This window comes from Herpailurus yagouaroundi, unplaced genomic scaffold, assembly GCF_014898765.1.
Source record: "Herpailurus yagouaroundi ecotype Mexico unplaced genomic scaffold, PumYag 530, whole genome shotgun sequence".
NCBI lineage: Eukaryota > Metazoa > Chordata > Mammalia > Carnivora > Felidae > Herpailurus > Herpailurus yagouaroundi.
Genome location: NW_024412747.1, coordinates 8438379 through 8463000, shown reverse-complemented (window position 1 = coordinate 8463000; position 24622 = coordinate 8438379). Strand labels below are relative to the sequence as shown.

At 55.1% G+C, this 24622-nt stretch overlaps 1 protein-coding gene across 1 annotated transcript in view; it reads right to left on the bottom strand.

The window, feature by feature from the left end:
* Window positions 1-24582, bottom strand: part of CUNH1orf198 (chromosome unknown C1orf198 homolog) — a 28566-nt gene extending 3984 nt beyond the window's left edge. Inside the window, exons 1-3 of the mRNA XM_040464960.1 lie at window positions 24212-24582; window positions 10355-10405; window positions 383-916 (exon numbers count right to left, since the gene is read on the bottom strand). Of these exons, the coding sequence (XP_040320894.1) occupies window positions 383-916; window positions 10355-10405; window positions 24212-24553 (927 nt within the window). The 5' untranslated portion in view covers window positions 24554-24582. The remainder of the gene's footprint in view (window positions 1-382; window positions 917-10354; window positions 10406-24211) is intronic.
* Window positions 24583-24622: the final 40 nt, after the last annotated feature.

The window sequence follows — 24622 nt, the reverse complement described above, 5'->3', positions numbered from 1 at the left end:
CCCCTCGGTGGAGGGGGGGCGTCTGAACCCCTCCCACACTGACCGCCTCCCCCCTGCGAGCTCCTGTGTTCACCGCCCTCCTGCGGTCCCTCCCCTACCTGCCCTCACACACGTGGGGAAAGGCAGCTGGCATCTGCGGCACACCACGAGTAACGGGCAACCAAGTCATGGCACCGAGATGGACCCACGAAACACGCCCCTGGCGGATTGGTCAGTCGCCGCTCTCCCGATCCCAAAAGTCGCCCAAGGAGTGGGCAGCGGGAGGAAGGGGGAGGGGAAGAAGCAAGCATCTGTGGCCCAGATGCCCAGGGAGGGGCATCTGTGGCCCACCCGTCTTGTGGGAGGTCTCCCGGGGTCCCCCCCGGAGGAGGCGGCCACTCACCTGTGTAGGCATGGGTTCCGAGAACAGAGAGTCTTCTACGTCCTCCACGTCCTCCCGCCTGGCCTCGGGAGAAGAAAGCTTCCCCTCAGGCTCAGACGGGGTGGTGCTGGGGCGGGCCTGGACGAGCTGAGGTCTCTCGGGCTCGATGCTGACGCAGGGGAGGCCGCGCTGCTCCTGGCGGAGGTTGCCGGGCCTTTCGGCCTTGGCCTCCCTGTCCTTCAGGGCGGGGTCCTGCCGGTAACAGGCAGGCAAGACCTTTTCACCCTTCTCCATGGACTTGATCTGGCTGGGGGTCAGCGACTGGAACTCGGCCTCAGGCCCCTCTCCCCGGGAGCGCTCGGCGTTGATCTTCCAGAAGGAAGCTTCCTCTTCCTTCCGGGCGGGACCCAGGGCATCCAGGCTGGAGGACTTGCCGCCCTGGGAGGGCCGGAGGGCCTGCGAGCCCTGGGAGGCTTTAGACTGCCTCAGCTCACCAGCCGGGCCGCTGCCCGGCTCTTGGATAGACAAGGAGCACACGCTGAACTCCATCTGACTCTGCAGCGGGGACACAGAAAGGAGAGAGTCAGCCTTACGATCCGGTGCAAGGGCTGCACCAGCTCCCACCTCTGTGCGCCCGGCAACATCAACACTGGGTGTCGTCCATCTGCCGAAACCGTCTGCCCCTCAGGACGGCCATCGGCCAACCCACCACACGGGAGCGCGGCCACCCAGGCCCCCAATGGCGCAGAGGCTCTGACTCACTGATGACTGAGGCCTCACTGCCTGGGGAGCAGAGCACCCCCTTGTCTTGTCGGGACTGATTCCAGCGCCTTCCAGAGGAGGAGCTGTCTGGCGGTGACCGCCCTCCCTGGGAAGGTGATTGAGAAGGTGCACGGCCCAGCCAGGCACAGCACAGCCGTGAAGGTCAACACCCGGCCCCCACCGCCCAGGCCCTTCGCTCCTGACCTAGGGCGGCGGGAGGGCGGACAAGCGTGAAAGAAACCAACCGAGCCAGACCCTGCTTTCCTGGACAAAACCACGAAGGTCAAGGGTGGGCCTGAGTGCAGCCTCGGAGACCCGACCCACCCGGCCTCGCCCGCTCTGCCTTCTCGAAGCCTGCTACAGAATGCACGCCTGTGTGCCCCAGTTCTCCTGCGGAAGCCCTAACTCCCAAAGTGACGGTAACAGGAGGTGGGGCCTTTGAGGGGTGATCAGTCTGAGATGAGGTCATGAGAGTGGGGCCCCCCACGATGAGACCGGTGTCCTTATCAACACAGACACAAGGGCAAGGATCTCTCTCCCACCGCTCACGGACACGAGGAGGCGGCTGTCCTGCAAGCTAGGAAAGCAGGTTCTCACCAGAACCCCATCGCACTGTCACCTTGACCTCCCGGCCTCTACGACTGTGCGAAATGAACATCTGCTGTTTGGGCGCCGCGCCCCCGCCCCCGTATTTGTTGTGACCTCACAAGCCAAGCAAGACAGTGTGTCACGCAGAGGGGTCCTCTGCTGGGACGCTCCCCGCTCAGCAGGGCTCTGCAGCTCTGACCTCATCCTGGTCCTGGAAGCCAGATGCCATCGCCCACCTGTGAGCCTAGGCCCCCGAGGCCAGGGCAGCGCCCCCACCCGGCCCGACTGTCCCAGAAATGCCTTCCTTGGTCCGAGACTGCTCAGCACAGCGGCCTCTAAAAACGCCAGTGCTGCTCTGTCCTGGAGAACAAATCATTAGATGGAAGGAATCCCAAGCCCCATCTCCAGGCCAGAGCACACGGACGGGGCCTCCCGGGCCTGCACAGCAAGCAGTCTCCTGCCTCAACATTCTCTAAAATCAATCTCGAACAATCTTGAACATTCCTCTCTTCCTCCCCACTTTGCTCTCAGATCCTCCTCTTCTTTTTTTTTTTTTTTTTTAAATGAAAGCAATGAAACTGAACGGATAATGCGCAGAGTCGAGGAATCAGGAAAAAAAGCATTTTCTTTCTACCTTTTGCATTTTGGGGGAACCAGTTTCGTGCACGTATCATATGAGGCGGTGGTTCTGTTACGCATGTGATTTGGGGTGTTGTGTTTTCACTTACTCGTGAGCGCGGCCCACGGGGTTATGTGGTCTTTGTGCCCATTATTTGTACTGTGTACAAGCTACTTCCCTGGGGAGCTGCCTCACCGTCTACTTAGCCGTTTTCTCACTCGCGGACAACCTGCGTCTTCTGACCTGTGTTCTTTCTTACCATTAAGGCTGCCACAACCACCTTCGTGCCTACAGCGCTCGCCCGTGTGGACTTCGTTTCTTCAGATCGGCTTCCCGCAGTGAAATGTCAAGACACAAAAGCTTTACACCTTCCCTCTCTTGCGGTTCTAGGTGCATACCAGCCAGCTTGTTTTCCAGGGCTGCCCCGATTTCTAACGCCACCAGTCCAGCGATGTATCAGAGGATATTTTCAGTTACTGTTTCCATGTGGACACAGTGGAATTCAGAACGGTGCTAACTTAATGTACAAAACACAGTTCTTCGTTACTTGAAGGCATATGCCTTCGCTTGGTTTCACAAACTGGCCTGCGGTCTCAGTCTGACACTTCTCCAAAAGCCTGGGCTCTGGTGGCCACAGGTCACTACTCAAGGCTTGTAAATGAGATGTGATAAAGCCACGAGAAAAAACTACGTTCCAATCACGAGCACAGGTGCCCTGAAGCTCGCTGTTATGCCAAGGAAAAGACGTCAAAGCTCTGACGGTCGCGGGTGCTCGAGTGCGTCTAATGCATCGGGTGCTTTTTCGTTGTTGTTGGAGTGGGTTTGGTTTTTTTTTTTTTTTTTTTTTAAGTTTATTTATCTGGAGACAGAGGGAGTGTGAGCGGGGAAGGGGCAGAGAGAGAGAGGGAGAATCCCAAGCAGGCTCCGCGTGGTAAGCGCACTGAGTCCAACGCAGGGCTCGAACTCCCGAAACCGTGAGATCGTGACTTGAGCTGAAATCAAGCGTCGGACTGAGCCACCCAGGAGCCCCTTGGGCTGGGTGTTTTGTTTTTTGTTTTAATTTTCATTCTACAGATGAGCAAATGGGACATGGGGAGCAATTCAGTGAACTGTCCAACCTGGATCCGGTCGTGCTGGGCATCACGCCAGGTATAGAAACCAGTGGCCACCAGGGATGGCATCCACATAGACACCGGAGAGCCTTGCACACAGCAGGCCTTCTGTAAGTATGTTGATGATCTAATCTGACTTTCTAAAGGGCTGTTTTTGAATGAACCATTCTCAGTACTCTGCATATTTCCAAATTCCACAGTAGAATACAGGGAGCCTGTGGGCACAGAGAGGACGGGTTTCTTTAAGTAAGCAAGTTGCTAAAGATACCTCGGAAGTGGAGACCAAGGCTTAGAATGGCGTTGACTTTGATCTGGAAATTGCAACGTAAGGAAGGCACTTAAAAGCGAACACTTCATCAAGCCTTGGGCTTTTTTAGGATCAGCAATTTCTCCAGTGGGATCTCTGCTCAGAAGGCTCTGGAAGGCTAGGCTGAGCAACTGTCTACGTGGAAGGCAGCCACGGACCGAGCCAGGGATGCTGTGGAGAGGAGGCAGTCACAGTGGTTCCCAGACTGCTTCGGGCCATCGCTGGAAAGGCGCCCAAGCAGCACTGGCTGGATGTCACATCCTTGAACGCAACGACAGAATGACGGAGGCTATGCCCATGGCGCCTTGGGCAATCGGAGACCAAGCGGCACTCCTCGAGGGACAGTGCCACCTGGTCAGAAGTCTGCATGGGGCGTTGGCAGTAGTCCCAGTGGGTCCCCTCTGGGCTCTGGCTCCTCTCACGCCTTCCTGCTCGCCTTCCTCTGGCCACCAGGGGCCTGGCTCATGGTACCTGTTGTCCACAGCAGGGACACGTAGCAGAGCCGGGGTGAATGCTACTCTGGAGCCCCCATTTTGGGTGCCCAGTGTCAGGTCATGGAGTCTGGGCTGCAAAGCTCCCCCCCAAGTAGTGTGGCCAAGCCACCGTCCTGTCCTGTGGACTTCGTCAGAGCCTGCAGTCCGGAGACTGCTGGGGACTGTCCCCCTCGCCTTCCACCAGGCCTCTGAAGGCTACGCCATAGCAGAGGTTCTGAGAGACAGGTGTGAGGGGTGCCCTTCTGACACTGGAATGGGTCAGTGAGCAGGACGGGGACGGCCCTGCCTCGTGGAACTGACAGGTCTAATAAGGGGGCCTCTTGTGGACCCCGTGATGACCACCGGAAGGTGGAAAGTGCAAGGATAACGAAGTTCCAGATGCCGCTTTCTTATTTCTGGGAAGAAGGCTGTTTTTCTTGGGGTGGAGAAAGCGCCCTTGGGAAGGGAGGCGGCGTCGGCCGCGTCCACCAACGCTGGGCGACATCGAGCCGGGGCCCGGCAGAAGGACGCGGCCTGGGAAGAGCAGCCAACGGGTCAATGACTCCAGCTCGCCCACCCGGGGACGGACGGGAAGTCAGGGCGGGGGAATCCGACTCTGCAGTCTCACGCAATCTTTGAGACGGGAGATGGGGGAGTAAAGGGGAAACCCCCCCCCCCCGCCCCGGCCCCCATCGCAGCAACGGTGACAGCTCATCACCCCCCACGTCCCGGGCGCTAGCTAAAGCCCGAGGGAGGACGGCGCGGGAGGATCTCGTCCGGCCAAGCCAGGACTGGGCGTCAGTCACCCCATGTGGGGAACTGGGTCTCAGCTGGCCGCGTCCGTTCTAAAAACAGAAAGACCACAACCGAGCCCAGGATCTATTTTTACGCCCCGCTCACTGGAGAGGAATGTGTAATATTTCAGTAAAGGGGGAGCGCGTGCAGCCAAAACTAACTGTTGGGCTTGGCAGCGTCCGACCCATCGAAATTGTTGAGACAAAGGCTACAGAAGCGTTGTCAGGAAACATCCTAGTTTACTGGAGCAAATCTGAATAAGCCCACAAGCCATCTAGCATTTATTCTTCCACCTCCTCCTCCAAAGAAGGAAAGAGGAGGAGAAGGTATGAAAAACTTTTAGAATCACAAAACCAGGAGAAGTGACAGCCTGACAGGGAAGGCACGGCAGGACTTGGCCACTGGGGACTTGGCCACTGGGGACGTCAGACCCTCCGGGCCCGTGGGGGGAGGGGCAGGGCCTGGTGGATTCCCCGCCCCCAACCCCCAGGCACTGGGCTCGGACCAGGGGCTAAATTACATACTCCTATGCTTTTCCCAGGGAGCAAGGGGACCTACAGACGCGTGGATTAATCCTGCTCCAGCCCCCATGCCCGTATGTCGGGCAGAGTGAGCCTGGGGAAAAACCCAACAGAGGCCCAACAGCTGGGAGGTGCACCGGGGCCGAGTTTCCAAGGTTCAGGGGCCACTGCCCGCCCCCCCGCCCCCCCCCCCCCCCCCCGCCCCGCCAGGGGCTCATCATCTCACGGGGACAACAGTAGTAATGCCATATTTTCATCTAAGAGGCAGCCAGGTTGCTACGGCACAGCTTATGTATATGGTCCTGGGCCCGGATGTCTAGTCCACACCCCGCACTCTATGCCTTGATTTTCTTATCTGTAAAACGGGGCTGTTGTGAGGCTCACACGAGAGAAGGCACGGTAGGTGCTCAGCAAAGATGGGGGGCATGGGAGCCGTGGGAATCAGAAGAACGCGGGTTTGCAGCGCGTCTGGAGGACAGACTAGATCCTCACAGATGGATGGGGTGGGGGGTGAGCAATGGCACTGAGGCAGGAAAGGCCATGGCTCCTGGGGCAGGAGAGCACGGTGTCTGGGGCACGGGGCTGAGGGCCACAGGACATACCAGCCGGAAAGACCCCTGGGGCCAGAGGTGCAGGGCTAGGGCCACTGGGCTGAAGGAACAGACACATCCCTCCACACACAGAGAGACCCAGGAAAGGTCAGGGTGCCACAGGGCTCAGCTCTGACTCTCAGGAAGGTGAGCCAGGGTCAGAACGGGTGCTGGGGGGCAATGAGGAGGGAGCCGTGACTGCTGGGCAGAGATGGGGGTCTCGGCGAAGAAGGTCCGGGGACCTCAAGCAGCACAGGAGTCAGGCTGGGACGGGGGCACAGGGTGGCTCCAAACTGTCACTGGCAGTAAGGAGAGAAGGCAAGCAGAGCTACAGGCTGGAAGCAAGGGACTCCTCTAGGCACTGAACACCCTGAGGGGATGCCCTACTGTCCCGCCACGGGCAGGAGCCACCCGCAAGCCAAACGGACTTGCGCTCCAATCTCTCTCCGTGGATTCAAGCCGCCTGCCAGTTATAGCGTTCTTCGAGCCCCTGCCCAAAACCCTGACCCAGAGCAAGAGCAGGGACCCTGATCTCCCAGGGGCGAAAGAATTCAACGTGTGTGCACACCCGGACCCAGAGCACACAGCACACACACAGGAAGTGTGATATCATTCACGGATCTTTCAAAAATTCAGCACAAAGCCTCCTAAGTGCCTACTCTTCTTCCCAAGGAAGGGGCGGGAAGGTCTCCCTACTCTGGGAATGGTTTATATTGGCCCTCAGAGACCTTTTGATGCAGAAGGAAATCAACGAACCCATCCCCACCAGCCAACTTACCATCCCCAAATAGGCAATGCACGCTGGGAGGAGGACCAAGACGGACAGAAAGAAGCCAGACATCTGGGGCAGGGGGAGGGGTGCATGCTTTGAAGGGGGGGGTTGTCCCTAGAGCCCAGCAACCCAGCGCCAGGGCCTGACCTGCCTCTGCAGACATCTCCTCTAAACTCCCCAGCCCAGACCCACCAGGGAATGCCAAGAATCCTTTCTGCTCCCTGCCTCCCCTCTCTGGAGCATTCCAAGCGCCGAGTTTCTTCCTCTTAAAAGATCAGTAGCATGAGAAAGGAATCCACCGAGGGGGGCCCACAGGCTGACAGATGGATGGGAAAGATAACGGCCAGCTCACCCCCAGCTGGGGCGGGCAGTTCTCCCTCTGAGCCTCCCCTCCATGCTGGAAGAGGGCAGAGAAACAGGGGCGCCAGGGCAGCTCCGTCTCAGAAGGACGCGCCCCAGGCAGGGAGGGCTGGGCTGGAAGACAAAGCAGGACTTGAACAAGGGGGTACTCTTCCACAGACCATTCTGCACTTGGCCCCCAGCCCTCAAGGGCACTCCCGATCACAGCTGCTTTCCGCTGGGGAGGGGACTCCTGGCCCCCGAGCACAGGGCCAGCTCACTCTCCGTGGGTGGCACCCCCATGGGCTGGCCTAAACGGAGGAGCCCACACAGAGTTAACAACGACTGGTCAAGCCCCTGGCACTCTCAGTTCTGCCAACAATCAAGACCCTCGGTCAGGCTGACCCTGGCCTCGGATGACATGACTGCCAGGCTAAGAAGTCAGAGCAGAGAAAGAGTTGGTGAGTGAACAAGGCCAACAGAAGAACGGCTGGGGGAGCCCTGCCCAGCCTGCTGAGCCCCAGAATCATAAGCAAATAAATGTCCGCTTTGGGCCATGGAGCTGTGGGGTAGTCTGTTACGCATCAACAGATAACTACTGGAGAGCAAGAGAACCCGCTGCTGGGCCCCGAATCCCACGCCTGGAGATCAGGGCCGCCTAAAACCACCTCCTGTTCGCAGCTCTCCAAAGAGGTTCTCACCAGCCCTCAGGGAGAGTGTGACGACGCCCGAAAAGCAAGGAGGCAGGGCGCTCCAAGTTCAGGCCGGGGAGGTGAGTGGTGGCACTTTCTAGAACTCAACGCTGACTTGTGCAAACAGAGTGGAGCCGAGCCTCTCTGCTCTCTGGAATGTTCTCTTTGTCTCTACAAGGTTCTAACGCTAAACTCTGTAAGTCCAACTTCAAGAGATCAAACCAAAAGGTGAGGACCCCGAGTGAGCCTGCCCATTGGTTACGTAAGCTGGTTCTCTGCAAAGGGGGCAACACCGATTAACTTCCAGAGGCTTCTTGACTGACAAGGTGCCTGGGGGACCTGGCTGGCAGATGTGGACCCTCAGCACCAGCACAGGGTGTGATCTGTGTGGGACAGTTAGCTGTCCTCGTTCTCGTTCACCTATGCCCCACACTGGCCCTGGTGGCTGAGCCCCATCTCGGCACCTGCTCCAACCACTGCCCATCCTTGTCCCAGACTGTCACTGCAGCAAGTTAATAACAGATGGAGTGTCCTGTCCCCAAAATAGCAGGTTCAGTAATATTTCACAAAGTAAATTCTTAATAGAGGTGATATTCTCATGGGGCATGAGATGGACGCAGAGCGTAGGCCGTCATCACTCTTTTGACCTCTGTGCCTTCGTCGCTGTGATATCCTCAAACGTAGGACCCGGTCTGGGGAAGTCTGTGCTGCTTTCTGGGCTACTGCGTCCGAGGCTGCTTGGTCCCACCCTGCAGAGCGTCTATTTGTCTGTTACCGGTAGATATCACCGGCAGGGTTAGTGCTCCTCAGTTATTCACCGGGGAGCCCAAAAAGAAGACTGCTGCTCCTGGCTGAACGCCAACGTGACGATGCAGTCTCTGCCCACCCACAACTTCCCTGACAGTGTCACTAGACAGGAGATTCCTCGCTGGTTTCAGGAGCCACTGTGTTTCCAGGCTGCTCCTGGATGTCCTTCGACCGGGGTCCAGATCCCTAGGGAGACCCCAGCTTCCAGGCACACCGTTTCGCTCACGCTGCCCTCTGCACAGACCTAGATTACTCATCTGCAGTGGAAATAAAACACGGGCACATGCTGGGTGCAGACGTAGGATGTTCAGGACCCCACGTAAAGGTGCGCTAAAGGCAGCGGGCATCCGCACCCGCCAGGTGGACGCGTACACCCGCATTGACAACACAGATTTCCAAAACCGCTTCCCAGCTCTCACGCGAGGACCGGGTCGTGCACCTCCCCATCTGGGGACGCCTCAGGTCACACGGGGCCCACTCAGCAGCTCTGCCTGTAGGCAACAGCGCCCCCTGCCCTCGTCCGCCGGAACCCTGTCAAATGTTCCATTTTCAGACACAGGTCCCCCCACATGAGGGCTTCCCGGGTGTCTTGTGGACCCCCTCGCTGCCCTGCCCCGCTCTGACCCACCCTCTCCGCAGGCCCCTGCGTGCCCATTTCCGCTGGGATGAGCAATGTGGGCCCAGCCAACGAGCCCCTGCAAGAACAGGCACTTCAGAGCCCTGATCTGACCTCAAGTCTGAGCCCCGTTCCAGGAACACTGCCGTCCTCGTCACCCCATTATGGGGAGAACCCTCCGACACGCAGCACTAAACGTTCTAGACTCTTGCTCGTTTTAGTTGCGTTACAGACACCTGCCTTTTGGTTGCTTGGCCCCCTACTAACACACTTCTACCAGAGCAGCAAGGCAGGACGGGGGGGGGGAAATAGACAAAGTCCGTTAAGCTTGACGCCATGAATCAACTCTAGCAATAATCATCACCTATCATCATCATCACCATCAAAGTGAACAAGGGACTAGGGGTTAGCGATCCAAGCTGCACTGTACCGCTAACACCTGTCCATGTGTATCCACTGCCTCATCAACTTCACAGGCTTCCAAGAGTGTATGTCCTTTTTTCCTCCCTACCTGCCGCCCCCAGGACTGTCACGCCTCCAGGCAGACTCTTGCAGGCAATTTTGATAGATCTGCAGTCTCATCTCTGCCACTGTCCCTCTCCCGCCCCTACCCTGAGTTCATTTTAATAACGCCTGCCCCCCCTCAAAAGCTTCTCTCCAAGCTTTGCTTTACGGAGCACCCCCACTAAGGTGCTGAGTATTGGTCAGCAGAGCCAGGAGCAGAGAAAGCCCCGGATGGGGCTGACTGTGCTTTCCCAGGACGGCCAGGGTCCTGGTCAAGGGGCGACCACTTTAATTCCGTCACGATGCCCCCCCCACAGGTTTCCTAGCTCATCTCCACGGTCTCCCCTCCTCTCCTTTTCCACCAGCAGGGGGGCATCACCTGCAGCAGGATGGTGGGGCCTCCGCCTTCTGAGTCCACCGAGAGCTACGAGAAAAATACACAACCACGCCATTCTTTTTCAAAAGGACAAACAAATCTAAATTTAACCCAACTCACCCTCGTTTCCCAGGAGAAAGGGGCAGAGTGCTCATCTTGCCAAGTTATGTCCTGAAATAAAAATGCGAGAATAAATATGAAGCCCAAACCCAAACATACCCCATGCAAACATCCACCCAAGGCCACGGGGTAAGTAAGACTTAGGACTCATCCCAACTCCTGGCTTGGAGCAAGCCTGATGTTTGGGTGCTCTGCGTAGACTGCACTGACCTTCTCAGTCTGGCCTCACCCTCACCTTTTTGGAGGTGGTCAGGCATGCCCCTCCCCCACCCAAAGGAGGCTCAGTGAATGAATGGGAGGGAGGCCCTGGGGGAGGGGGGGCAGAGGGGGAGGGAATCGATGATCGGGATGTGAGCAGAAAGGGGAAGGGGCTTTACAGATTGAGCCTCAGCTCTAGGAGGACTAGACATTATGGGAAGATGAGGCAGCCTTCGGAGCCTCCATTTCCTCATCTGGAAGAAGAGAATCACGCTTCCCTTGCAGGGCTGTTGTAACGATCAACATGGGAACAGAATGTCAGGCAATAACCCTCCAGCCAAAGCCAGTGCAGCTGAGGCTCCGTGCCCCCCCCCCCCCCACCATGTGCCCAGCAGAGATCTCGAAAGGGCCGACTGGCAACATCAATGAACATCCCCATTTAGTACAGGTGCCTACTGGTAAGGAGAGCTCTGAAGTCACCCCCACGCTCCCCAGCAGCACACGATGGAAAGCGCCCTCCAGAACCGGAACTGAGAATCTGACCTCGGATCCAACGTGTTTTGCACACTGGCCTGAACAAATGAGGGGAACGTCGCCTTTTCCTGGCTACCCTCTCCGAGCCCCCAGCCGTCTTCCTGTGCTACCAAACGTCTCCTCTGTGCCTGCTTCCGCTGGGGATATTTTCGGAACCGAAAGTTGGGACACGCTGAAAATGGGTTAAAGTATTTTAAATTGGGACGGTCCTGGGGGCGCCTGGGTGGCTCAGTCGGTTGAGCATCCGGCTTCTGCTCAGGTCACGGTCTCACAGTTTGCGAGTTCGAGCCCCACAGCGGGCTCGCCGCTGTCAGCCTGTCAGCACAGAGCCCGCTCCGTCTGTCCCTCTCCCGCTTGTGCTCTCCCCCAAAATAAATAAATATTAAAAAAAAAAAATTGGGACGGCCCTTGCTTAAAGCACCCCCGCTAAGAGAGGTCCTCCCCCCATAGGTGCTCCCACCCCCAGAGTTAGGCCATCAGGCTCTGTCCCCCCTCTGGGTCTGCGGATGCCCTACTTTGGGAGCAGCGCTGTCCCCACCTTAGCCTCTGGGCCGGTTTGCATCGGCCCCATGAGCCTGGCTCTCAGGGCAAAAACTACTAACGAGCTAGAACGTGGGCCACTGCCCTGCCATTTGGAGCTCCAGCTAAACCCCAGGTTTACAAACTCAGTTTACAAACTCTTGTCCCTCCAAAAACGGAAGTGGGCCACCAGGAGGAATGTGAACCAACGGGCCTTTGTGACAAGAGAGAGGGGCTGCAGGCCTAGCTTCAGCGGCAGGCGATTCCTGCGTCCAGCCCAGCCTGTGTGTGCGGAGGGCACAGCCGAGCCAAAGGACCTGAAAGTCTCCCAAAGTCTATGAGCTCAGGAAGCTCTAAGCTCCTCCTAGAACAATAAAACAAGAAGGATTTTTTTTCCTACGTGGGGAGAGTGAAGGAGGCTCATGGCACTTACGTATCATTTATTCTGGATTTGGAGCTGTGGGAGCAAAGGAAAGGGAAATCCACTGGCAAATGTGGTCCTTCCAACCCGAGGTGGGACAGCCCAGGGGGGCCGCCCCAGTGGACAGAGGAGGTGCGCGGACATTAACTGGGCAGGCAGAGCACAGAAGGGAGCAGACCCAGTGGCCAAGGGCATGCTGGAGCCGGACTCCCCTTATCATGGGCTATGACCTAGCCTTAAACATTAGCTACACGGCTGAGATCGGCCAAAATGAAAACACAGCTTTTTGGCTTTGCAAGGAAAATGAGCGCAGACTCACAGGAGCACGGACCGAGCCGGGAGCCTGGTGAGCTAGCAGTCACCAGTGGCTGCAGCCCATGTTAGCTGAAATTCCAAGGGGGTCGAAGACAGAGAGGGGGTCCCACCGTGAACCCTCCCCAACTTGGTGTCAGGTCAACAGTCTTTTGTTTGCGGCCAGCAAGAAACTCAGTCGAGGGGCAAATTCCTTAGATTTCTGCAATCCTGAGCTCATAAAAATACTAAAACGCCTAACAAGAATAAACACGCCGAGCACAAATGTTGCGGAAGCTCTGATGTCAGCCGAGGCTGCACGCTCCAGCGCTGGGAAGAGGCTCCCCGGGCAGCTGGATGCAAAAGGGCCTCAGAACTGCAGAGTGGCGGTGCGGGCACACACAGTGTTCTCTTTTCTTCCAGTCCCGCGATGACCAGCAGGCAACCAAAACGTGGCCAGGCATGCGCTGGTGGATGCCCACACGTGCTTTCTGTAGGGGTTGCTTGCAAGGCGCCCCCGCCAGCCCTCCTAGTGCCCGAGACCGGAAACGATCGAAGCACCAAACCACGCCTGCCGCTTAGACCACGGGATGTCATGGAGTGGGGGCTCGGTCGTGGCCCAGAGCTACCCTCACAGTCAAATTCCTCTCCACGAGGGAGGTCTGTGCCAGAGACAGCGCCGCATCTCTCTGGAAACGACTTCCTCTCTGCAGCACGGCACAGGAAGAAGCCTAGAAGTCACTAGATCCCAAAAGAGCAGGGCAAAAAGCAGAAGGGAAGCCACCGAGAGCCACAGGACACACAGCCCCTGGAAATTAACACGTGGGAGGCTCTGCTCTTCGCCACGTGGCTCCAAGGACTCCCGGATGCACAGGCACCAACTAGTCTTTCCTGTGACATCCCAGAGGCCCTGATTCGCTCTTGCTGGAAAATATTCGCCCAACGTAATGTTCACCTCCCAATGGAGAAAGTACTTTAAAAAAAATAAATAAATAAAAAAGAATGTCTATTCTCTGCCCGTAGTACCAGAATGCATATTTGCACAAAATCTCCGGCATTTACTTTACTGTTTGGGAAAAGAATGGAGGCCAGAGTGTTTTAAGATCTCTGTGGGGCCCCCGTTTCGGAGGCCGCAGTCAGCCGTGGGCTGGAGTGGGCTGGCGCCAACCCACGCAAAAGTGGACTGTGAGAGGTTTAGGGATTTTTTAACCTGGTGTTAAACATAGCCATTATTGGGGTGCCTGGGTGGCTCAGTCGGTTAAGCGTCCGACTTCAGCTCAGGTCACCATCTCGCGGTCTGTGAGTTCGAGCCCCGCGTCAGGCTCTGGGCTGATGGCTCGGAGCCTGGAGCCTGTTTCCGATCCTGTGTCTCCCTCTCTCTCTGCCCCTCCCCCGTTCATGCCCTGTCTCTCCCTGTCTCAAAAATAAATGTTAAAAAAATAAAAAAAAAAAAAAACATAGCCATTACTATTATTAAAAGAATTAGGGGCGCCTGGGTGGCTCAGTCGGTTAAGCATCCGACTTCGGCTCAGATCATGATCTCACGAAGCAGCCACTTGAACAGATGCTCGAACGCCGGTACGCACGGCCGAGTTACGCGCCCGGGAGCCAGAACGTGAAAACAACGCAAACGTCCGTCAACAGATGAACACACAAAATGGGACAAACACACCCGGTAGCAGAATACTACTCAGCTTTCTAAAGGAAGGAAATTCTGAATCAGGCTACAACCTGGATGAACCTTAAAGACATTCTGCTAAATGAACGTGCCAGTCACCCAAGGGCAGATGTCATATGCCAGCTATTTGAGGTACCCAGACGAGGCAAATTCACGGAGACAGGAAGGAGAACAGAGCTCACCAGGGGGCAGCTGGAATGGGAAATCATTGTTTAAAGGATTCAAAGTTTCTTTTTTTTTTTTTTTTTAATGTTTACTTATTTTGAGAGAGAGAGAGGCACAGAGAGAGAGAGAGAGAGGGAGGGAGAGAATCCCAAGCAGGCACCACCCTTTCAGTGCAGAGCCTGACGCAGGGCTCGATCCCACGAACTGTGAGATCATGACCTGAGTGGAAATCAAGAGTCACTCTTAACCGACTGAGCCGCCCAAGCAGCCCTGGATTCAGAGTTTCTGACGGGTGATGGTAAAGTTCTAGAAATAGAGAGTGCTAATGGCTGCACAGCAGTGTGAATATACTAAACGTATACTTAAAAATGGTTAGAAGGGTCCATTTTATGTTATGTATATTCTCCCACAATGAAGAGATCTGAAAAGGCTACGTACTGGATGAGTCCAACTGTATGCGTTCTGGAAAAGGCAAAATCACAAAGACAGTAAAAAGATCTGTGGTTGCTGGAGTTCGAGAGAGGGCAGAGCGCAGAGGATTTAGGAGCAATGAAAACACTCCGTACCATATACTGTAGCGATGGATCCTGTTCTCAAAACCTACAGAACGTGCCCCATCAAGAATAAACCCCAATGTCAACCACAGGCTTTGGGCAACAACGATGTGTCGAGTAGGCTCATCCACTGTAAAAAACGTCCCACTCTGGCGGCCGATATTGACAGTGGGGGAGGCTGTGCACGTGTGGAGGGAGGGGTTTTCCACTCGTTTTGCTAAGAACCTATCTCTAAAAAATAAAATCTGTTTTTCAAAAAAAATGTCCCCCCTGAAAAAAAAAAAAACCCTACAAAAGTCAAGAATGCTCAAAACTCAGCACTTCCTAATTAATTACCGTGGTGCCTCAGGCTACTACCTAAGGTCTTCGGGTTAAAAGTCGTGGCCAGAGAATGATTTCTCCGTAAAAGTCATGACTATTCTAAAATTATTCCGGAATGAGAAACTCTGGACTTAAAACTGACTTCAAGTATGGTGAAATTTTACAAATATCAACCTTTCCTCTTAATGAACCGGGTTAGACACGACTGAGCATTTATTCTTTTGTAACTTTCTTTCCGCTTTCAGGGCCAGTGAATTTTATCGTGGTGTCTCAAGCGTGTGGGGCCGATCGATGGCACCTGTGGACAGCACTGTCTGCGCTGGGTGTCCCTTAGGTCCTCTACAGGCCCACCCTAAGAAGGAGGCCGACCCGGAGGCATGGGCTATCTGAGGTGGCCTCTGATCTCCCACCGCACAAGGCCAGGCCACTAAGGGCCAGCAGACAGGAAGCCGCACCTTTCCTGGAACATCGGAAAAACCGTTTCTGAGACCCTGCAGCACTTGGGAAGTCTAGGCTACACCCTGGGCCGCTCTGAAGGCTGGGGGCCTGTCTGCCACCTTGGCCCGAACAAACTGCACCCTCTCTGTGGCAGGCACACCTGTCCCAGGTATTCGATGGGAATGGCTCCTTCCCACGTGCCTGGGGTTCACGCAGGCACTGATCACAGACACCAGACTCCAGACACTCTCAAGGGGGCCGTACCCCAGCCGTTCCCGGGCCTGACTGTAAATTGGCGTCCCCTAGGATGCTGTTACAACCGGCAGAACCTGCAGGTCCCATCTGCCCCAGTTTTACAACGCTAACTCCCTAGGTAATTCTAATGTCGCCGTTCCACGGGGCGGCTTACCTGGTTCCGCTCATCACGAGACGCCAGACTCCCCACACGTCGTGAGCGCTTGGCCACAGGGCCACCCCAGGTTGCCCGCACCTGCGGACCTCCGGGGCAAGGGGCCCGCCTCTGTCTGCCCACTCCACACCACGTGCAGTGGTGCCCTCAGTCACTACTGCTAGGTGGCTCTCATCATCCCCAGACAGGACCTCCTCCCAAACCCACCCAGGGTTCAAGCTGCTCTCACGAGAAGCCCGGGGCGTCTGGGCCAGCTTTCTCCCATCCTACTCTGGAGCAAGGCGAGACCAGGGCTCTGCGCATTAGTATAATCACCCGAGGCAAATGAACAGTCTCCTGACATGCTGCAAGGCTCCAGCATAATGCAATTCGCATTTGAAAACATTCATTCCCTTATTCCTCCATATGCATTCAAAGATGACCTACGAAACGAGTGCAGCTGCATTTCTAACGACGCTGTTGCGTACCTACGAGAAGTATGCAACCGTTACGGACGAAACACTCTCATCTGCTGGAGTCAGAACATCCTCAGAACGTAGGAATACAGTGCACGGTTGGCTAAATTTCAGTGCCAACGGGAGTTAGAATCCCAACCACCGAGCATCCCAGAAATAGACGTGCTCCTTGAGTAATTCAGAAGCAGTGTCAGGATCCTGGAACATGGCAAGGTGCTCACTGGAACCACACGTCGTCACTGTGTTCCTGAAGTCCCTAAATTAGAGGAGATTCTGGTTGACAGATGGTGGCACCTTGACTTAAAGGTAAAAAATTTAAACTGTGAGATACCATAGGTCGGAGGAATCAGGCCCAGCCGGCAGAGCCTGGAGAAGGGGACAGAAACTCCCCTCTGTCGCTGACTGTCGCGGCCCTCTAGTGATGTCACGTGGTCTGGGCTTCCCGGCACATCCAGCACGGAGCACATTGGCCCTGGGGAGCTGTTCTGTGTCAGCAGCAGCACGGTAGAAGCGGGTGAGACAATCCCACTCCGTGGTATGCAACCAGACAAGTTGAAAACCTACATCCGCACAGAAACCGGCACACGGATGTTTAGAGCAGCTTCACTCGTAATTTCCAAGACTTGGGAAGCAACGGAGATGTCCCTCAGCAGGTGCATGATAAATACACCGCGGTTCCCCCAGACAATGGGTTGTTATTCGGCGCTACAAAGAAATGAGCTATCAAGCTGTGAAAGGGCCTGCGACGCGTATTACTCGATGACAGAAGCCAATCTGAAAATGCTACAGACTCTCTGGCTCCAACTACGTGACATTCTGGAAAAGGCCAAACTATGGAGACAGTACCGAGAGCGGGGCTTGGGGATGGGAGGGACGACCAGGCAGAGCACAGGATGTTTAGGGCGGTAAACTATGCCGTATGATGGCTACGTGTTGTCATACGTTTGGCCTGACCCACTGAATGCTCACAAGAGTCAGCCCCAACGTGAACTACTGACTCTGGCGGATGCTGATGCATCAGTGCGGGTTCATCCAAGGTAACAGGTGCACCACTCTGAGCGGGGCTGTTGGTGGGGGTGCGGGTGCTGTGTGTACGTGGGGGCAGGGAGAATACAAGAAATCTCTGTACTTTCTGCTCAGTTTTGCTCTCAACCTAAAACTGCTCTAGAAAACAAAGTTTACTTTAAAAAAAAAAAAAGACAGGGGAGTGAGGAAGAAGAACGATTAAAATATGCCCTTTCTTTCAACCAACGGCTTCTTTTTAGGGACCATTATTTATCTATTTATGGGATCGATGCTTTTCCCTCTGACGTGTCATATATTTAACTCTGCTGAGATAGGAGGGTTTCCATAAACGCAAGGACAAAACTTCAGTCCCCACAACGGAAAGGCAGCTAGGACTGAACTAGCGGGCAGGTTCCACAGGGAACACAAAGTCAGACACGAAAGCTGGGTGCCACGGCGGTAATGCGAGCAGGGGGAGGTGGAAGAGAGTTTGAAGGCAACAGACAGAAAGGTCTAGGGGCACCTGGGTGGCTCAGTGTGTTAAGCATCCGACTTCGGCTCAAGTCATCATCTCGTGGTTCCTGAGTTCGAGCCCAGTGTCGGGTTCTCTGCTGTCAGCACAGAGCCTGCTTCAGATCCTGTGTCTCCCTCTCTCTCTGCCTCTCCCCAGCTTGTTCTCACTCTCTCTCAAAAATAAATAAACATTAAAACATTAAAAAAAAAAAAAAGACAGATCTGGTCTTTATTATTAAAAAAAAAAACAAAAAACAAAAAACAAAAGGATTTTCTTCTCCAGAATTAAGGGACTCTCTTGAGAGTGTGAAAATGACTGCTGTCAATGAGACAGGACTCCAGACCTGCCCACATGCTTCCCAGCTCTGCCCCACCCCCTTCCCTGCACACCCTCCCACAGGAGCCAGGGAGAGGACCACAGGCTCCCTTAGCTCCCAGGGCCCACCTGCTCAGTACCCTTCCTCTCCTACGTGGGGTAGCAGGCCAGGTGCTAATCCCGGCAAAGAACCTTCCCAAAGGGGAAGCGTGAGGCGGAGGCCCAGCAGCCTCCCCCTCGCGGCCCAGGAAACGGATCTGAACTCAGGGCCACATTCTCAACTCCTGTCCAGAGCCGGGGCACAGAAACCCAGGTCCCAGGATGCAAAAAGCCACGTGGGCCCTGTCATCTTTTCTAAAACATGCCTGGCTCTACCAGACAGAAGGTGGGAATCGTAATTACACATTCCACCTTCCTTAAAGAACAAATCCCAAATACTGAGAAAGCAACTCTCAGATTTCCCCCTTATTTTTTTAGTTTCTTATTTTTTATTTTCTGCCAAAGGCTGAAACAAGAAAAGACCAAACTGCTCCAGGGGAAGGGTCAGAGGGGTCCGCGCACGTTACGGGTCCGCTGTCAGGCCATCACATATCCAACCTCAAACCTGATGAAGGTGTTAATACTTGAGGAAAGTTCTAGAAGGACACTACCAACTGCTTCACAATGCTGCTCCTGCATGGTTTGGATTTCTTAACAGTAACGTACAGGTACACGATTTTATGTATTTTGTAACAATTTAATTAGTTAATTTTTTAAAAGACACAAGCAAGGGGTGCCTGGCTGGCTCCGTCAGCAGAGTGTGTGGCTCTTGATCTAAGGGTCACTGAGTTCGGGCCCTAAGTTGGGTATCGCGGTTACTAAGAAAAATAAATAAACTTAACAAAAAAAAAGAAAAAAATCTAGGCTGGCCAGCCTGCACCCTGAGGAGGAGGAAAAAGCCCCGAGGACGCTGAGCACAGACAGCAGCTTCGCCAGGTTTGCCGAACCGGGATATTCCATGCTGAGCCCCTGGCCTCGGAGGCCCCCCCCGCAATCACTTGTGGGAAAGGCTGGGAGCAAGGGCGAAAGGGGTGGGGGAGGGGGGGTTGGCAAGGCATGGACCCCCAGAGGCCCGAGAAGTGCAGGCCGTGCAGAGGGTGTCAAGGGAGTCAGGGAGGCCAAGGCTCAGCCCCAGAAACGGAGGTGAAGGCGGAGGGGGGCAAGGGGGCAGCCAGCCAGCCCCCAGATCCCTGCGGGAGGGGGCCGGAGGTGGGTGCCCAGGAGGGACACTTCCTTCCCACAGCGGCTGGTCTTGCTCAGCTGTTCGAGAGGGGGTGGCGCTGTGTGGCCCCAGGGCCCTAAACCTCTGTGTTCTGCAACGTGCAAAATCCAGATCAGGGTCGCTGGGGGCTGGCACACGGCAACACCCTTCCTACCCGGCTTCACCTACTTTACTCGAGGCGGGAGGCACAAGTGGGTCCGGGAGAAGTCAACACACCAAATTTCCAGGCTTATCTGCTGGGTCCCTGTGTGGAGCCTAGAACGTGACCCAGATCCTGCGAGACGGGTGGCAAGGGGTTTGGGAGTGGTCGCAAACATTAAGCTTTGGGGGTTTTTTTCTCCCCCCTACTTGATAACGGCAAGCAGCAGAAGCAGACTGGGTGATCTCGAAAACCTTCTAAAACGAAGACCTTCTCATCTCCCAGAGTAAGCCATTCCCCAGACTTTACTGCTAGAGGGTGGCAGGGGAAGTCGGACTGCGAAAGGCATCCTCTTGCAAACACGCCTTAACGTTCATACCACGTACGGGACCAGAAGGGCATGTCCCAGCATCTATGTCGCTCCAAGCCGGGACTGCCACTCATTTCATGGAGGGAGACCTACGCCCTGAGCAGGGGTCGCCTTGCTGGTGACATGGCCGGAATGGAAGCCAGGTCTGGGGACACTCCGCTTCTTTTGCTAGGAGAGACGTATGTCGCCAGCAGGAGCTCCAGATTCTCTGACAGGAGCTGCTTGGGGACAGGATGGGGGGGCAGGAGGGGCTGGCGGCCTTGCGTGGAAACTGTACGAAGATCGTATGCCCGAGGGGGCAGTTTTTAAAGGAGGTGGTGAAAATTACGGGCAGCCTAAGCAGTCCTAAAGCCAGAGGGCCTCTCGTTTCTAACATAATAGGCTGAGAAACATTTGCCGAATTGAGTCCCAAGGAAGTAAAAACTGAAAACTGACGGGTCCCCTCCTGGCCAATGCACAAAGGCAGCCAATCTCCTCCTGTGCCAGGCTGGTCATCCCGGCAAGGGGGGGGGGATCTGAGCCCTGGTCTTCTCTCTGTACAGACAGCGAGGGTAAAAATGAACACAGATGCCACAGTGCTGAGCAGTCCTACACAGAGCAGTCCCCCCTGACCATACTCGTGGCCACCAGAATCGATGGCCATCATTATGCAATCAGGTTTCAGAGCCCCTGGGTGGCTCAGTCACTTACGCGTCTGACTTCAGCTCAGGTCATGATCTCATGGTTCCAGAGTTCCGGCCTCATATCAGGCTCTGTGCTGACAGCTCGGAGCCTGGAGCCTGCTTCGGAGTCTGTGTCTCCCTCTCTCTCTGCCCCTCCCCTGTTCACGCTCTGTTGTGTGCTCTCTCAAAAATAAATGAACGTTAAAAAAAAATGTGTGTATATAAATATCTATCTATCTATATATATTTATACACACATACACACACACACACACACACACACACACACACAATCAGGTTTCTAATGACTAGATGCTGGTCACATATGACTTAAAATGTGGGATACAAAAATGTTACTGGCAACGGGGGACAGGGTATTCAGAGAAACAGGTGATGTCTTTGCCTTTCAGGGTAGCTGAAAGGGTGGGGTGGCACAATCTGAGGCCGATGTCACTGCCGATCCGGAGACAGGCCACATCATGGCCAGGCTGTGGACAGAGCAAATCAAAGCTTCAAATACGTGCCCCAAAGCACAGCACCAGAGCCCCCCAGGTCAGAGCTCCCTCTCACGTGGACAACTCCAACTGGCCAACCCCGACTAGACAACCCCAGGCTTAGCAGCAGCAAGAATATGTTTATTTCACAATAATGATTTTTGTAAGTGGAAACAGAGACGGGCTAATACAGTTGCCACTTGAATAGCACCGGGGTTAGGGACACTTGTGCAGTTCAAAATCCACATGTAATCTTCCGACTCCCCCAAAACTTAACTAATAGCTTACTATCGACCAGAAGCCTTACCGGTCACATCAGCAGTCGATTAACATGTATTTCGTGAGTTATGTGTGTTTACTGTATTCTTCCAAGAGAGTAAGAGAAAAGAAAATGTTATGCAGAAACTCATAAGGAAAAGAAGACACATTTACAGGACTGTGCTGATCAGGAAAAAAATCTGCATATAAATGGACCCACGCGCTTCAAACCCATGTTGGTCAAGGGTCAATGGCATTCTCACCGTCTTGTAAGCCCACAGGCCCTTCGTGGACATTCGCTCTCTACTCATCCTGTTTATGTCACTCCCATCGCAAAGGCGAGAATGCTGAAGCTCAGAGAGGTCTGTGATTTCACCCCGGTCAAAAAGCTGGGGGAGCCAAAACTCAAGACTGACTGCAAAGCCCAGAGTCCTCCTACTTCAGCCTTAGGAAAGGGCCTCAAAAGCCAGGAGGCCGGTAATCTTTCGCTGAAGTACTAAAAATAGTCCCTGCTCATCGTCTAGGGTCAGACAGTGGCTCCAGAGAGAGCTGATTCACTCAAAGCACCAAGCCATCAGAGGTCTGTCTGAAGATGTGGGGCAGGGAATGCGGGGGCGGGGGTGGGGGGGGGGGGGGAGTTGAGAGGGTAGGACGCTGGAGGGCCCTGGAGAGCATTGTCCCCCATTCCATGATTGGCTGCCGAGGCCCCTGGGACACCAGAAGACAGATCAAGTGGGAAGGAACAAAGTGCCCTACTCACTCTGGTTTAGGGCCCTTCTGGACAAACCTGGGTCACCTATTTGGGCCACTCTGTCTGCCAGCCTACCCACGGTCACTCCCCACCCCCGTCTCCATCCATCGTCCCTTGTGTCTAGGAGCCAGCCCTCTCCATGAACAGCTCTCCTCCTGGACCACCAACTAGTCTGGGGCCAACCTCCTGCCAGGTCTCGGGAAATGCATTTTAAACCCCCTAGTCCCATTATTCCACACAGCCACCCCAAGCAAAAATACCCCACGGGCAATGTTCCTAAGTACCCCTCCTCTAATTTGGTGTCTTCTATCTCTCTGCCCATCTGCGCTAAAGTTGGTCAGAGCCACGTCAGGGCACGTTCCCAGCCCGTTTTGTGGGAAAAGCAGGGCGGCTTTGCTCCTGGAGAAGCATGCAGGTCCCACACTGAACAGTTCCATTTGCTTTTAAATCACACTGGGTTTACAGACTCCGAAACAGCTCAGTGTGGTACCCAGTTAAGGAACTGGAGCACAAAATGAACTTGGCCACATCTTTCCTTATCAGTGATACTGAGCCCTTATATGGCAAGGGCCTTTTAATGATGAGCAGGCATGCGGGTATTCTTAGCCGGACGCCAAGCTAAGGACAAATGACAGTCACTCTCCAACATCTGTTAAATACTTACAAGTTTACTTCCTCTCATACGTGCTTACTCATGACTTTTCCAAAGAGAGAATGCATGTTTTTTCATCGCTCGAACCTGAGCACACACACTTGCAAACGTTTGCATACACGTGCGGATTTTCACACGGAAAATGTTTCAGCTCTCAAATACATTTTGAACCTATACTTTCATGCCTCCAGTTTACCACACCCGTTTTTCCTGGCAAAGCCTTCCGAGTTTCAAGTGCAATGGAGACTTTTCTTTGAATTCAGTCAGAAGGCGGCAGTGGTGCCAGCGCATTTCACACATCCCTCACATGTAAGTGGGTTTATGATCGCAAACATTTTGTACTAATAAATGTCTCAGCACACCCAAGTCTGAAAATCAGATTTAGAACTCGCCGTCTTTTCCTTCCCCAGTCCACGACACCCTCCGAAAAAGTTGCCAAGCGCAGCCTCACAGCCTTAACAAATGCGGGTTTCATTTGTATACTTCTTTTTAGACTTCTTGCTCCTTTGACTTACCCCTTCATGGTAAAAGTTCAGTGTGAAAGGCCAGCCAGGCACAGTGCAAATTCTAATGGCACCAAAGAGGCTTCAGTGAAACAAAGAAGGAGAAGAAGAAGAAAAGAAAAAGACCAAGTTTCCAAGCGGCACTGAACACCCAGGCCTCTGTGACTTAGAAGGGGGCATCCCTGAGTTTTTTCCTGTACGGTTTACAGTGTTTCTCTCCTCTAGAAGTGTGGGCACAGTGTCCAGATCAGAGATGCAGACATGCCCTTATATGTAGCAAAGGCTTGCTGGAGCCCATTTAAACTCATCCCTTAGCTTCTTGATGGAAAAACGGGGCTCTGTGCTCACCCCAAACCAAAGCTGCACAGCGTGCTCACCCGGAAAACATTTTAGGGAAACATCTTCGGTTTTGCCTCCTAACCCTGGAAGGCACCTCTTCCTTCTCCTTATCTTGCTTGACAATTTCACCTGCCCCATACAGCTCATCACAAATATTAACATTAATACATATAACTTTCGGAGCGCCTTCCCTGGCAGGCACGGGGTGGGTATCATTATCTCCGGCTTACACCAGGAAGGGGGGTGGGGACTGAGGCTCTAGGAGGTTAAGTCACCCATGGCCATACAGCCAAGTAGCAAAGTGGATCAGAACTCAGGTTCGGCTGGCTGAAAATTCCTTGCCGTTTCCACTCTGGTCCGAGCCTATGGCTCGGAGAAGTCTCTGGATCCGGTGAGGCCCAGCAGAGCAAGTCTAGATGGAGGGTCTTCAAAGACCCCTCCTCACGGCGATTCTCAAACTCCCCCTGGGGAGCCCCTAGCCCCGCGTCCCCGGCCCTGGGACGCCCCTCGCGCCCACTCCCATCTCCGCGCCTTCTTGCCAGCCCGGACCCCCGCAACCTGGAGGGGCCACGAGGGGAGGGGAGAGGGTCCCCGGCCCCGCCCGCACCTACCTCGTCCCCGAAGCGCACCACCTTCTGGCCCGTGGGCCCGCGCAGGCCGGGGAAGCGCGCCAGCTCCTCGGAGTCCCCGGGGTCCCCGGGGGCGCGGGGCGCCGGGGCGCCCGGCCCCACCAGGCACCGGTCGATGATCTCGTCCTGCTGCGCGGGCGGCAGCCGCGCCCACTCGGGCCCGTACTTCTCGCGGATCTTCTCCTTGTCCTGCATGATCTTCCTGGCCATGGGGCTCAGCGACGAGAAGTAGGTGAAGCGCTTCCGCTCCCGGTCGTCCAGAGGCCGGTTCCCGCTCATGACCGCCGAGCGCGAGGCCGCGATCGCCGCCGCCATCGACGCCATGCCCGGCCTGCCCGCCGCTCCCCCCACCCGCGCCCCTCCCCGCGCCGCGCCACCCCCGCAGCCCGGAGC